Genomic DNA, 13,416 nt, shown 5'->3' with positions numbered 1-13,416 from the left:
AAGTAGTAGTGAGCGGATGTTTTTGCTGATTGGAGAGAAGTATGCAGCGGGGTTTCCTGGGGATATGTATTAGGAACATTGATTTTTTTGTTAGATATTAATAATGGACTAAGGTACAGGGAATACAATTTTGTAGTTTATGATAGTTACAAAAATTTTGCAATGTACTAAATTGTGAGGAACATAGCAGTATAGAATCATTACAGCACAGAAGAAGCCATTTGGCTATCGAATCCATGCAAACTCTCTGTAGAGCAATCAGTCCTATTCTCCTGCTCAATCCTGGTAGCTCTCTAAGTTTAAGAAAAGAGTCCTAGGTCAAGGGAGCTGCCTGACAACAGCATTTTAATTGGCTCCTGACCAGGTGACCAGGGTTTGTGTGGTAGCAATTTTCCTGGAACCAGTCTAAAATGATTCTCAGCTTCTAAGAGTTTGCTTCTGTTCTTTCCCTTTCTCAACCTGATAACTTTTAACCTCAGAACTTTCTTTCACAGTGAGGTCTTTTTCCCAAAGATTCTTCCTCTAGCACAAGCTAGGCAGATCTCCCAGCCTTGTGTTAACTCCTTATGAATTTGGCCTTTCCAATCTGAGCATGAACTCACACCTGTATTCTTGTGTGGTGAATGATAGAGACTTTTGAACTGTAGCTGCTCCCTCTTGCACAGATCCTGGAAGATAACTTGTCTGAAAGTTTTCAGGCATATCTTAGACCCTTCCCCTCTCAAAACCCACCTCCATTACAATATGAATCACACGGGCCTTGTATCCAGGTAGAAATGCTGATTAGCTATCACTGAGTCCCCAAGTCTCTTTCATCTTGGAAATAAATGGACAGCATACTGCACAACTGTTTACAAGCCGACATTCTCAACACTTTCTGGGACATTGAAGACTCTCAGTATATCCACTGTTAGCACACAGGCTGCTGCCATTGTCTCCAAGTGCAAACACTTTACACCTTCTTCCCAGTAAGACAATCTGGGCCTTCCTTTAATCTTTAACAGCCCCCTCACCCAGGCCTGTTGTCAGGCAGATTTCTGAACAGGTCACATGACTTCCTTCATTTTATCCTAAGCTAAAGACAGTCCCAAAACATACAGATCTTATAAACCTCAGAACTATAACAACATTCAATTTCCTTTGAAGTCATTGATCATCTCAGCATCCACCACCTTCATAGCCAGTGAGTTTTAGACCATTACCTAGTTCTTCCTCACATCCCTCCTACATCTCTTATCTAAAACCTCAAACCTGTGTCCTCCAATTCTTGTATGGCAGCATCTTTTCTTTGTCTACCTTATTGTCTACCTGTCATAATCTTGTGCACCTCTATCAAATCTCCTTTGCTCTTTGCTCAAGGTGAACCACCCTAGCTTCTCCAACTTAACCTTTTCGGTAAAATTCCCCACCCCTGAAACCATTCTGGTTAATCTCCTCTGTACCCTCTCAAGGAACCTCACATTCTTCCTAAAGTTTACTATAACTCACTGTTTTCTGTCCTTAAACCAGTTTTTTAATCAAGTGGACACAAAGCATCCTTGATGAACCATGAACCTCAATTTTATTAATTAGCCTTCTATGTGGTATTTCATCAAATGCTTTATTAAAAATCCATGTGGACAACATCCATTGCATTCCCATCATCTTTCTCTGTTACTTCATCAAAAAATGTAATTTGATTAGTTAAGCACGATTTGCCTTTTACAAATCTATGCTGGCTCTCCTTACTTAACTGAAACTCCTTCAAGTGCCTGTTGATTTTTTCCCCCTAATTATTGTTTCTAAAACTTTACCTACCATTGATGTTAAACTGACCGGCCTAGTTACTAGGAATGTCCTTATGAGTAAGGGTGTCACATTTGCCACTTCCCAATCCTCTGGCATTTCCCCTTATCGTGGGAAGATTGGAAGATTATGGCAACCCCTTTCACTATTTCCATGCCACTTCCTTTAGCACTTTGGGATGCAAGCCATCTGGACCAGGTGACTTATCCACTCTAAGCACAGTCAATCTTCATGTATCTTCTCAAAATACAGGGGAAATGCCAGGGGATTGGGAAGTGGCAAAGGTGACACCCTTACTCAACAGCAGGCGTAGGGACATTTCTTGTAACTAAGCTGGTCAGTTTAACATCAGTGGTGGGTAAGGTTTTAGAAACAATATATAGGGGGAAAAAAATCATGTACATCCTGTCCATCAATTTTCATCCCATCAATTATCTCAATCATTTCCACTTCTACCATCATCCTGCCCTCTGGTGAATACTGATACAAAGTACTCATTAAGTATTTTCACCTTGCCCTGCACCTGTAGGCACATATCACTCTCGTTGTCCCTAATAGGCCCCACTCCATTTTTTATATGCCAGTAGAAGGTTTTTTTTGGGTTCTCTTTTATGTTAACTTCCCATTTATTCTCATATTCTCTCTTTGACAGTCTTATTTTCCTTGTCACTTCTCCTCCCAACTTATTGTATTTGGCCTGATTCTTGCTCGTAGAATTCATATGACATACACCTTTTTTTGTGTTGGAAATCGACTGGTGAAATGGGTGGGCACACAGCAGATGCAATTTAATGCATATGTGTTAAATTATGCAATCTGGGAGGAACAACAGGGAGAGATGGTACCATCAAAATGGTGCATTTTGGGAGTGTGCATATTTACAAACCCTTGACGGTGGCAGGTCAAGTTGATAATTAAGGCAGTTAAATAGCATAGCCTTATAAATTGGGCATTGAAAATTTTACAAATCACTGGTTAAGCCTCAGTTGGAAAATTGTACACAATTCTGAACACTAGCCTTTAGGAAAAGTGCAGAGGAGGTTTAAGCAGGAACTTGATGTGGAGAGTTTGGAAAAATTATTAGCACATCCTTTAGATAATATCACCACCGTCAACACCCCTTTGTCCTTTTGTCTATGACATCTCTGGCAGTCTCTTCTTGGTCTCCACCTATCACTGGCCCCCTCTCCAGCTCTACCTGTCCCTCCCACGCCCCTCTACCAGCTTATATTTCATCTTATTTCTATATTGTTTAGTTCTGATGAAGAGTCATATGGACTCGAAACGTTAACTGTATCCCTCTCCGCAGATGCTGTCAGACCTGCTGAGTTTTTCCAGATATTTTTGTTTTTGTTCTGGAAAAATTATGATTGTTTTCTTTAAAAGCACAGATGGGGTTTTGATGGAGCAAGTTGAGAGAAACAGTTTCCTATAACCACAAGTTATTGATGGTATATAATGGGGAATTTTAAAAAAATCTCTCACACACACCTGAAATTGCATTACCTGAAAGGGTGGTTGTTGAAAGTCCATAGGAAATTTCGAAAGGCAACAGGTATTTGAAAAGCTTACTGAGTTAGGGAGGAAAATCTGGAGTGAGGAACTAAATTGTACAGCTCTTTCAAAGAGACGATGCCGCAGGCCGGCCCGAATGGCCCCACATATGCTGCAGAGTTCTCTCGGCCTTTTGGCTAAGATCAAGTGTTGCAGGGGCGACACCATGGTCCTACCAAGGCAAGGTCGGGATGGAAGGGCTATAACCAATCGCAATCGAAATCCATACCGTGGGTTACCTATCACCGTCCGAGTCACGGTGAACCACAGCGAGGGAGGATCACCTATGGATCGGGGCTTCTTCACCAGGAGGATCCTGTTGAAGGCGTGCGGCTTCGAAGCTACGGAGATCTTCACCCTGCATGACTCCCGCAAAGGTGGTTATTTTGACGTGACGTTCAAGCGGGTGGCAGACTGCGTCCGGCTCCTGAGGGTGTTCGAGGAGAAGAGAGACCTGCCGGAGATGAAGATCCTGACGGCGGAGCCGCACTTTACTCTGCCGTTGCAACGGGAACGTGTGGTGATGGTGCATGTGTACAACCCCTTCGTCCCTGTCACCGACGTGGTCACCTTCCTCACCAGGTACTTCGATAAGGTGGGGAGCGGCACCGAGATTCGAGACGACTTGGGGATCTGGACAGGCAAACGCCTGTTTAAGGTCACGCTAAAGACCGATGGTAAGGGAGCCATTTTCCACCCTCCTTCCAGTTTCGCTATCGGGGGAAACCGTGGCTACCTGGTCTACGCTGGGCAACCCAAGCATTGTCGCTCATGCGGCAAGGCTGGTCATGTGGCGGCCAACTGCAGCGCCTCCCTCTGCAAGATCTGCAAACAGGAAGGGCACCAGACAAAAGACTGCAAACAGGCCAAGTGCTGCAACCTGTGTGGCGAGGCAGGTCACCTCTACAGGACCTGCCCCAAACGCTGCCGTACTTACGCACAGGCAGCCAAAGCCGACGAGGGGGAAGCAGAAGAAATGTTTCGTGTCACTCCAACCACCAAGGCCCCCAGGGAGCTCAACGGGACAAAGGAGGACACAGAGAGAGACAAGGTGGAGAAAGAGATCGAGGCAACAGAGAGCCAATCAGCAGCACTACCCCCTGTACCTCCCAGTCCTCAGGACAGCGAATCAATGGAGGAGGAGGCAGCAGTGGAAAAGCAGCAGGGGGAGTGGCGGACGGTGAAGAACAAGAAAAGTAAGAGGGAGCGAAGAAGAAGCAAAGGCGTTTCCCAGAGAAGCGGCAAGAGGCGTCTCCCATCCGACACGGATGACAAGGGCAGCAGCTCTTCGGATGATGAAGTGCCAGGGCGGCACCGACAGAAGAGGCGGCAAAGCTCCAGGGCGTTGGAGGACGAGACACCCGAGCTCCAGAAAATTGGAGACAACAAGGAGACCAGCGCACCCCAACTTTGCCTGCAACCTGAGGAGGCCAGTGCACCACAGCCCCTGGAATCTGGGAGCAGTGAGGCAATCATTGCACCCCAGCTCCAGGAAGCCGGGAACAGCAACACCCCAGAGGGGGTGAGTTTTGGAGAAGCTTCTCCAGCAAAGGTCATCTCAAAACCCACTCTCTACGTGAACCTCCAGATGCCACCGGAGCAGAACACGGCCAAGGAGATCTACCTCAGCCCATCCAAAGTGAAGGAATTTGAGCTCACTACGGGTATGAAGGAGCAGACTAAAGGTCTGGGACTCTCAGAGACAGTGGGTTTGGTAGGAGAATAAATGCTTTAAAATGGGTTTAAAGATTGTATCCATAAATGTGCGTAGCATTAAATCTACTACGCGATGTGTTGCGACCTTGGACTACCTAGCCAAGGTCAAAGCTGACCTGTTGTTTCTGCAGGAGTGTGCGATACCGCACCTCAGCTCCTACAGGCAATGGTCACGATGGTGGTCCCACGGGCCATCGATCTGGTCGGGCGGAAACGACTCTCGTTCCTCCGGCCTGGGTATTCTGCTGCGGGGAGGCAACTTCACCGTTTCCGAGGTTAAGGAGGTGGTGGGCGGGCGACTCCTCGTAGCAGACGTAATGTACAAGAACGCTCCACTCCGGTTAATTAACGTGTATGGCCCGGCACAAGGGGCTGAGCGGCTGGAGGTTTATCAGCAGCTCCCACTGCTGCTGGCGACCTCCAGGCCGGTGATTCTGGGCGGTGACTTCAACTGCATCATCGATGCGGCTGGACGATCCGGCAGGGCCGGCAGCAGATTGGACGCTACGTCCAGATCCCTGATGGAAACAGTTAAGGATGCCAAGCTGCACGACGTCTTCAGCAACCCTGCAGACGGAGCGCAGCGTAGATACACCTGGTCGCGGCCAGACGGGTCCATTCGTTCCAGGATAGACTTCCTGTTTGTGTCCCGTGCATTCACAGTCAGATCCACCGAGGTCAAGCCGGTGTTCTTCTCTGACCACTGCCTCCTACTGGCGGACTGCCACTTGGAGAAGGACCTGAGGGTGGGCAGGGGGGCATGGAAACTAAATGTGCAACTGCTGACCCCAGAGAACATTGAGGAGCTCAAGAGGGATTACAAAGGTTGGAGAACCGTGAAACCCCTCTTTGAGTCCCTGACACACTGGTGGGAAGCGATCAAGGGAAGCATCAAGAGGTTTTTCATCCTCAAAGGCACCCAGAAAGCTAGAAAGGAACAGAGGGAAATGTCCCGACTCCAGAAAAAGATGCAGAATCTGCTGCGGCTGCAGTCGATGGGGGTCGATGTCAAGGAGGAGCTCCAAGAGGTGAAGGGCCAGCAAGCCTCGCACTTTGCCTCGGAGGCCTCCAAGATCATCTTCCGTTCCAGAGTCCGCTCCGTGGAGCAGGATGAGACGTGCTCACGTTTCTTCTTCCAAAAGGTACACAGAGAGCGCTCTGTGATCAGCAGCCTGAAGGAAGAAGACGGCTCAGTAAAGTCATCACGGTCCGACATTCTGAGGATCAGCAAATCCTTTTATGCCGGATTGTATGACGTGAAGCCCACGGACAGCACGGCCTCCCAGTCCTTCCTGTCCTCTATCACGGAGGTCTTAGACCACAGTACGCGGGAGAGCCTGGACAAACCGCTAACTCCTGATGAACTGACTAAGGCCCTCGAGTCCTTCGAGAAGAGTAAAACCCCCGGAAGCGACGGCTTGCCGGCAGAGTTGTATTCGGCTCTGTGGGACTTGATCGGCCCAGACCTGCTAGGAGTGTACGAGAGTATGCTCCTGGCCGGTAGTATGTCAGAATCCATGAGGAAAGGCATCATCACCCTCATCTACAAGCACAAGGGGGAAAGGGAGGAAATTAGAAATTGGCGACCCATTTCACTGTTGAATGTGGACTATAAGATTCTGTCCAAGGTCATCGCCAACCGGGTCAAATCCGCTCTGGAATTGGTGATTCACCCTGACCAGACCTGCTCTGTGCCAGGCAGGAAGATCTCTGACAGCCTGGCGCTGCTCAGGGATACGATTGCCTACGTACAGGACAGGGGTGTGGATACCTGCCTCATCAGCTTGGATCAGGAGAAGGCCTTTGACAGAATATCGCACACCTACATGGGGGATGTGCTCTCCAAAATGGGCTTTGGGGAGGGAATTCGAAATTGGATCCAACTGCTCTACACTAACATCAGTAGCGCAGTCTCAATCAATGGGTGGGAAACAGATAGCTTTCCGATTAAATCTGGAGTCAGGCAGGGCTGTTCTCTCTCGCCTGTCCTTTTCATGTGTTGCATAGAACCCTTTGCCGAGTCCATCAGGAAGGATCCGGGCATAAGAGGAGTGACGATCCCAGGCAGTGGAGGCACTCAGGTAAAGGCCTCCCTGTACATGGACGACGTCGCCGTCTTCTGCTCGGATCCGCTGTCGGTGCGCAGACTGATGCACATCTGCGACCAGTTCGAACTGGCCTCGGGAGCCAAGGTAAATCGTGGGAAGAGCGAGGCCATGTTCTTTGGGAACTGGGCTGACCGATCCTTTGTCCCCTTCACTGTCAGGGCTGACGGCCTGAAGGTGCTGGGGATATGGTTCGGAGGGACCGGGGCATGCGTTAGAAACTGGAAGGAGCGAGTGGCTATGGTGAAAAGGAAACTGGGCATGTGGGAGCGACGCTCCCTCTCCATTGCGGGTAAGAACCTGGTCATCAGGTGTGAGGTACTCTCGCTGTTGTTGTACGTGGCGCAGGTCTGGCCCATTCCAGACTCCTGCGCGATGGCGATCACTCGAGCCATCTTCCGCTTTATCTGGAGGTCGAAAATGGATCGTGTCCGCAGGGACGCGATGTACAAGCCTCTAGATAAAGGGGGAAAAAACGTGCCCAACATCGCCCTCATACTGATGGCCACCTTTGTGTGTGGCTGCATCAAGCGGTGCGTAGACCCTCAGTACGCAAACACCAAGTGTCACTACGTGCTGAGGTTCTACCTGTCCCCGGTGTTGCGAAGGATGGGTCTGGCCACGCTGCCGCGGAACGCTCCAAGTAGTTGGACCGTGCCGTACCACCTGTCCCTGGTGGAAAAATTTATGCAGAAAAACACCTTTGACCACAAGTCCATCAGGCAGTGGTCAGCACGTAACGTCCTAGAGGCCCTGAGGGATAAGGAGAGGGTGGACCCTGTGGGATGGTTCCCCGAGCAGACTGTCAAAGTCATTTGGCAGAATGCCTCATCGCCAGAACTTTCCAACAAGCACCAAGACGTAGCTTGGCTGGTGGTGAGAAAGGCCCTCCCCGTCAGATCCTTCCTACATGCCAGGAGGCTCACCCCCTCTGCACGTTGCCCTCGAGGTGGCTGTGGTGGGGAAGAGACCGTTGTTCACCTCCTTGTGGATTGTGCCTTTGCAAAGAAAGTCTGGAGAGAGATGCAGTGGTTGCTGTCGAGGTTCATCCCGAGCAGTTCTGTGACACAGGACTCTGTGCTCTACGGGCTGTTCCCAGGGACACACACCGAGACAAACATCAACTGCAGCTGGAGGATCATCAACTCGGTGAAAGACGCGCTTTGGTCTGCCCGAAACTTGTTGGTCTTCCAGCACAAAGAGTTGTCCCCGACCGATTGTTGCGGACTGGCACAATCCAAAGTCCAGGACTACGTGCTGAGGGACGCACTAAAGCTTGGGGCAGCTGCCGCAAAGGCGCAATGGGGAAGGGTCGCTGTCTAAGACCTTTCTACCACAGCGCACCGAGAGACTGGGAACTGTTTAGAGCCCCTCGGGCTGTACAGATCAAAATGAAAGGCTGTAAATGATTGTAATATTGTTTGTACTGATGCACCTGGTGATACATTTTGTAAAAGTTTAACCTGGATTGTACCCTTGTAATGTTGTTTTTGAAATGGTTTTGAATGTGATTTAAGATATTTTATGAATAAAGTATATTTTTACAAAAAAATATATGCTGCAGAGTTCTCTGATTCCGTTTGTTTGCAAAAATGACAACAATTAATAGTACAGCCCGCTACACTTTGAAAGAAAAAAGTTTTACAGCAAAGCCCCTTTAATGACATTGAAACTAAAAGAGATATGATCTTAAGAAAATGACAAAAGACGATGTACCCGCGGTAGAACCTTAATCGGTTTTAGCACAAACGTGTTTTGTTTTCTCTCTGGCAATCAATTCTTGACGTTGAAGATGAAAGGGGTTCCCCCCCCGACTTTTATGGTGAGGGAGGGCCCTCTTCTGGTCTCAGTGGTGTCCGGGGAACTTTGTGATGTTGCACCTGTGATGGCGCCGCGCCTGGCTCTGGAACGCCGGCCCAGGTACGGAACGCTGCCCATGGATACATTGTAGCCGCACTGCTTCCGAGAGTTCCATCTGCCGCCCGGCGTTTACCCGAGAGCTGGGATGAGCAAGTACAACAGTTTTACTCCGGAAAACACATTGATATGGGGCCTCTTCACCCTCAGAGAAACAGAAAGCAGGGCCACGTTAGGGAAAAAAAGAAGAGCTATCCCCATTCAAAACGCACAAGGAACTCGGGAAGCCGCTTATCTATGTCCGTACTCCCTGTTTAAACCATGGTGGTTCGGGGATTGAGGGGGAAAGTTGTTCACGGTGCTATTGCTTAATTGGTGGATAATAATCCAGAATTAGTTCCCCACGTTTCGCAACCTGCGGCTTGAAATACATGCACATTAATAGGAGCATTTATTTGCAATTTGTATGTGACCCATGAGGTTCTGTGACGTACCCCTGAACAGCCCAGAGGTACAAACATTATTTTGACCGAGTGGCTAACTGAACAATGCAGAATAGGAAGGCCTGTGCTGAACTAGCTGACGCCTCCGCATCTCCGGGTTAGGGAATGCAAATTGACAGTAGTTCTATTTCCAATCACTATCCACCAATATCACCAGAGTAAGGATGTGTCATTAGAAGGAATAGGAGCAGGAGTAGGCCATTGGACATCTCGAGCCTGCTCTGCCATTCAATAAGGTCATGGCTGATCTGATAGTGGCCTTAAATCCATTTTCCTGGCTGTCCCCTGTAACCCTTGAATCTCTTGTCGATTAAAAATCTGGCTAACTCAGCGTTGAATATATTCGATAATTTAGCCCCCACTGCTCGCTAGAGGAGAGAATTCCAAATACTAAGAACCATCTCAGAAAGAAATTCCTCATCTCGGTCTTAAATGGGAGGTCTCTTATTTTGAAACAGTGCCCCCTAGTTTAGGATTCCCCATGAGGGGAAACATTCAGCATCTATCCTGTCAAGCTGCCTCAGAATCTTGAATGTCTCAAAAAGATCACGTCATTTTTCTAAACTCCAATGAGTGTAGGTCCAGCCTGCTCAACCTTTCCTCATAAGACAACTGCTTCATCCCAGGAATCAGCCTAGTGAACCTTCTCTGAACTTCCAGTGCAATTATATCCCTTCTTAAATAAGGAGAGGGTACTCTTGGAGTGGCCTCATCAATTCCCTGTGCAGTTGTAGCAAGACTTCCCTACTTATGTACTCACTCCCCATACAATAAAGGCCAACATTCCTTTCGCCTTCCTAATTACTTGCTGTACCTGCATGCTAACTTTTTGTGATTCATGTACAAGGACACCCAGATCCCTCTGTACTGCAACATTCTGCAGTCTCTCTCCATTTAAATAACCTGCTTTTCCATTCTTCCCACCAAAGTGAGCAACCTCACATTTTCCCACATTAAAATTCATCTGCCAAATTTTTGTCTACTCGCTTAACCTATCTATATCCCTTTACAACTCTTTTCTTGCTTTTCTACCTATCTTTGTGCCATCAACAAATTTGGCTGCAATACACTTGATCCCTTCACCTAAGTCATTAATATAGATTGTAAATGGCTGAAGTGCCAGTACTAATCCCTGTGGCACTCCACTAGTTACAGTTTTCCAACCTGCAAATGATCTATTTAACTTGACTCTGTTTCCTGTTAGTTAGCCAACCTTCTATCCATGCTAATATATGACCCCCAACACCATAAGCTCTTGTCACATATCCTTTTATGTGGTACCTTATCAAATGCCTTTTGGAAATCCAAATGCGCTACATCTACAGGTTCCTCTTTATCAATCCTACATATTACATTCTCAAAGAACCCTAATAAAATTGTCAAACACGATCAGGTCAAGTCCTTCAGTGTCGCTGGGTCAAAATCCTGGAACTCCCTCCCTAACAGCACTGTGGGTGTTCCTACACCACAGGAACTGCAGTGTTTCAAGAAAGCAGCTCACCACCACCACCTTCTCAAGGGCAATTAGGGATGGGCAATAAATGTTGGCCTAGCCAGCGATGCCCACATCCTGTAAATGAATAAAAATAACATGGCTTTATTATGATTTTCTATATGTCTTGCTACTATTTCCTTAATAATGGATTCCAGCATCTTCACAATGACAGATGTTAGGCTAACTGGTTTATAGTTTCCTGCTTCCTGTCTCCATTTTTTCTTGAAAAGAAGTGTTACATTTGCAGTCTTCCAATCCCCACAGACCTTTCCAGAATGTAGAAAAGTTTGGAAGATTTCAACCAATGTGTTCACTATATCTGCAGCCATTTCTTATAAAACCCTAGGATGCAGGCCATCAGCCCCAGGAGACATGTCAGCCTTTATTCCCATTACTTTTCCTAGTATTTTTTCTCTCGTGATAGTAATTATTTTAGGTTCCTCCCTCCCTTTTGCCTCTAGATTTTCTATTATTCTTGGGATATTGTGAAGGCAGATGCAAAATATTATTCAAAGTCTCTTCCATTTCCTTGTTTCCCATTATTAATTCCCCAGTTTCATTCTATAAAGGACCGACACTTACTTTAGTTACTCTTTTCCTTTTTATATGCTTGTAAAAACATTTACTGTCCAGTTATTGTCATTCCTTCATAGTTAACTGAACAAATGAAATTTAACTTTAGCCTCCTGTTTGTTCCAAGCTCCGAATACACTATAATACATTTACTTTCCCTTTCCAACATCCCAGCTGTGTTGTAATCAAGAATTGAACATGAGGTATAATGACCGATACTCATTACACACTCTCCTGAAAACTGGAACAACTTATTCAGTGTTTTCTTTCTCCTACAATCTTTAGATTTTAAAAAGCCAAACTTGGCATCTCCTAATCACTCGTTTCTGACTTACCTCAACTTCTCATTTTCTCTTTTCACGCTTGATACTGCCCTGCACTATGGGTGTTCACCCGTTATCATGATTTCTTAAATGGTGTGTTTTGCAGTTTTTCTTTCTTTTTATCAAAACCTATGATTCAGATAATAAACCCTGAAAGAAAAGCTTGAGTAGTTTATAACTCATCTGAAACCCAAAATTAATTTTCTGGTTTGTAGGCTCTCCATGCTATTTGTTGGTTTTATTAACTTGTGAGTTTATTTCTTTTCATTTCAGTGCACTACATGTTGACACATTGTGATGAAGGAGTAATGATTCTAATGCAACTGTTGCAAATTTATTGAGATCATATTCAAGTCAGGTTGTATGGCTAGTTAATTATTATGTCCATAACATAATTAGGAGATTCAGATTGCATCGAAACCTGCAAAATAAAGTCTTTCCAAGGAGAGTCAAAAATCAATACAATAAAGTTGTTGGTCTGTTCCCAGGTTGACTATAAAAACAGTGTTGCCTATCAGTAGTACAATCTGTTCCTAAAATTCAATTTCACATATTTTGCACGTATGAAAGTAATCATTATTTACAGAATTAAATTTGAAGATTAAATTCGGTGGGATGTTGGAAGTACTGAAGTTAATCTGAAATATTGCTGTCGGAATTTGATGGTTCAAGATAAAGCAGCATTTTTTTTTCATTAGGCAAACTAATCAGAGAGACATCTTTAAAAAAGTGAAATATTCTGTAGTTAAACACTGGATACTAATTTTGCTCAGGAAGTGAAGCGAAATAACTATTGTTCCTTTAGCTTATCAAAATGGGAAAGTGAAACTGAAAAGGACCATGAATGGATCGAAAGAGAGGAAGTAAATATCATAATTGAAAATGAATTTGGATACATGCACAGGTAAGAGGAGAAAACTTTACCTTATCAGATGGAAGCTTAAGTACAAAGTAGAGCAGACAGTTTCATTAAAAATTGGAGAAAAATGTGTTTTATCTAAAAATAATGATTTGATGTTTTTTATTGACAAGTGAATTTACAAAAATAAGGCTAGGCTTGGAAATGTTCAGAAAAAGTCACCATTATCATTATCCTTGTTAGATACCTTCAAGGCAAATTTAGAGAAGTGCCTTGAGGAAAACACATTATTGGATACAACTGCAAGAAACAGGCTAGATGGACATTTCACCTTGGAACTTTCTGCGTTTCTATCCATGGTTACCTGGTCTCTGGCCCAGTGTCTTGGAGGGTTTTAAGAGCATCATCTGTTAAGAGCATGAAACCAATAGCTTACTAGCTGAGCTTTACAAAATGACATTGTGTGAAGAGCCTAGTTGTGGTGCACACTAGCCTGAAGCAGTGTTAGTGAACAAGCTTAGAGATGTATTTGGTAATAACTGAATAATACATTTTAGACAGATGTGCAGTCACTAGTACTGTTCTAGGATTTAAATCATGTATAAGTCATGTCGATATTAAATTGATTATTATGTCTGGTTAAGCA

General features: G+C 45.7%; 1 protein-coding gene across 2 annotated transcripts in view; it reads left to right on the top strand.

Moving 5' to 3' along the window:
• Positions 1-8,991: 8,991 nt before the first annotated feature.
• eogt (EGF domain-specific O-linked N-acetylglucosamine (GlcNAc) transferase) overlaps positions 8,992-13,416 on the top strand; it is a 98,696-nt gene continuing 94,271 nt past the window's right edge. The window contains exons 1-2 of one of the 2 annotated variants that reach the window (XM_078543690.1): positions 8,992-9,080; positions 12,717-12,815. In XM_078543690.1, the coding sequence (XP_078399816.1) occupies positions 9,046-9,080; positions 12,717-12,815 (134 nt within the window). In that variant the 5' untranslated portion in view covers positions 8,992-9,045. Of the gene's footprint in view, positions 9,081-9,129; positions 9,317-12,716; positions 12,816-13,416 lie in introns of those variants that run through there. The other variant, XM_078543688.1, reaches the window with a different exon arrangement.

This window comes from Cetorhinus maximus, chromosome 6, assembly GCF_964194155.1.
Source record: "Cetorhinus maximus chromosome 6, sCetMax3.hap1.1, whole genome shotgun sequence".
NCBI lineage: Eukaryota > Metazoa > Chordata > Chondrichthyes > Lamniformes > Cetorhinidae > Cetorhinus > Cetorhinus maximus.
The sequence above is the reverse complement of the archived record's forward strand: the minus strand, read 5'-3'. Positions and strand labels throughout refer to the sequence as shown.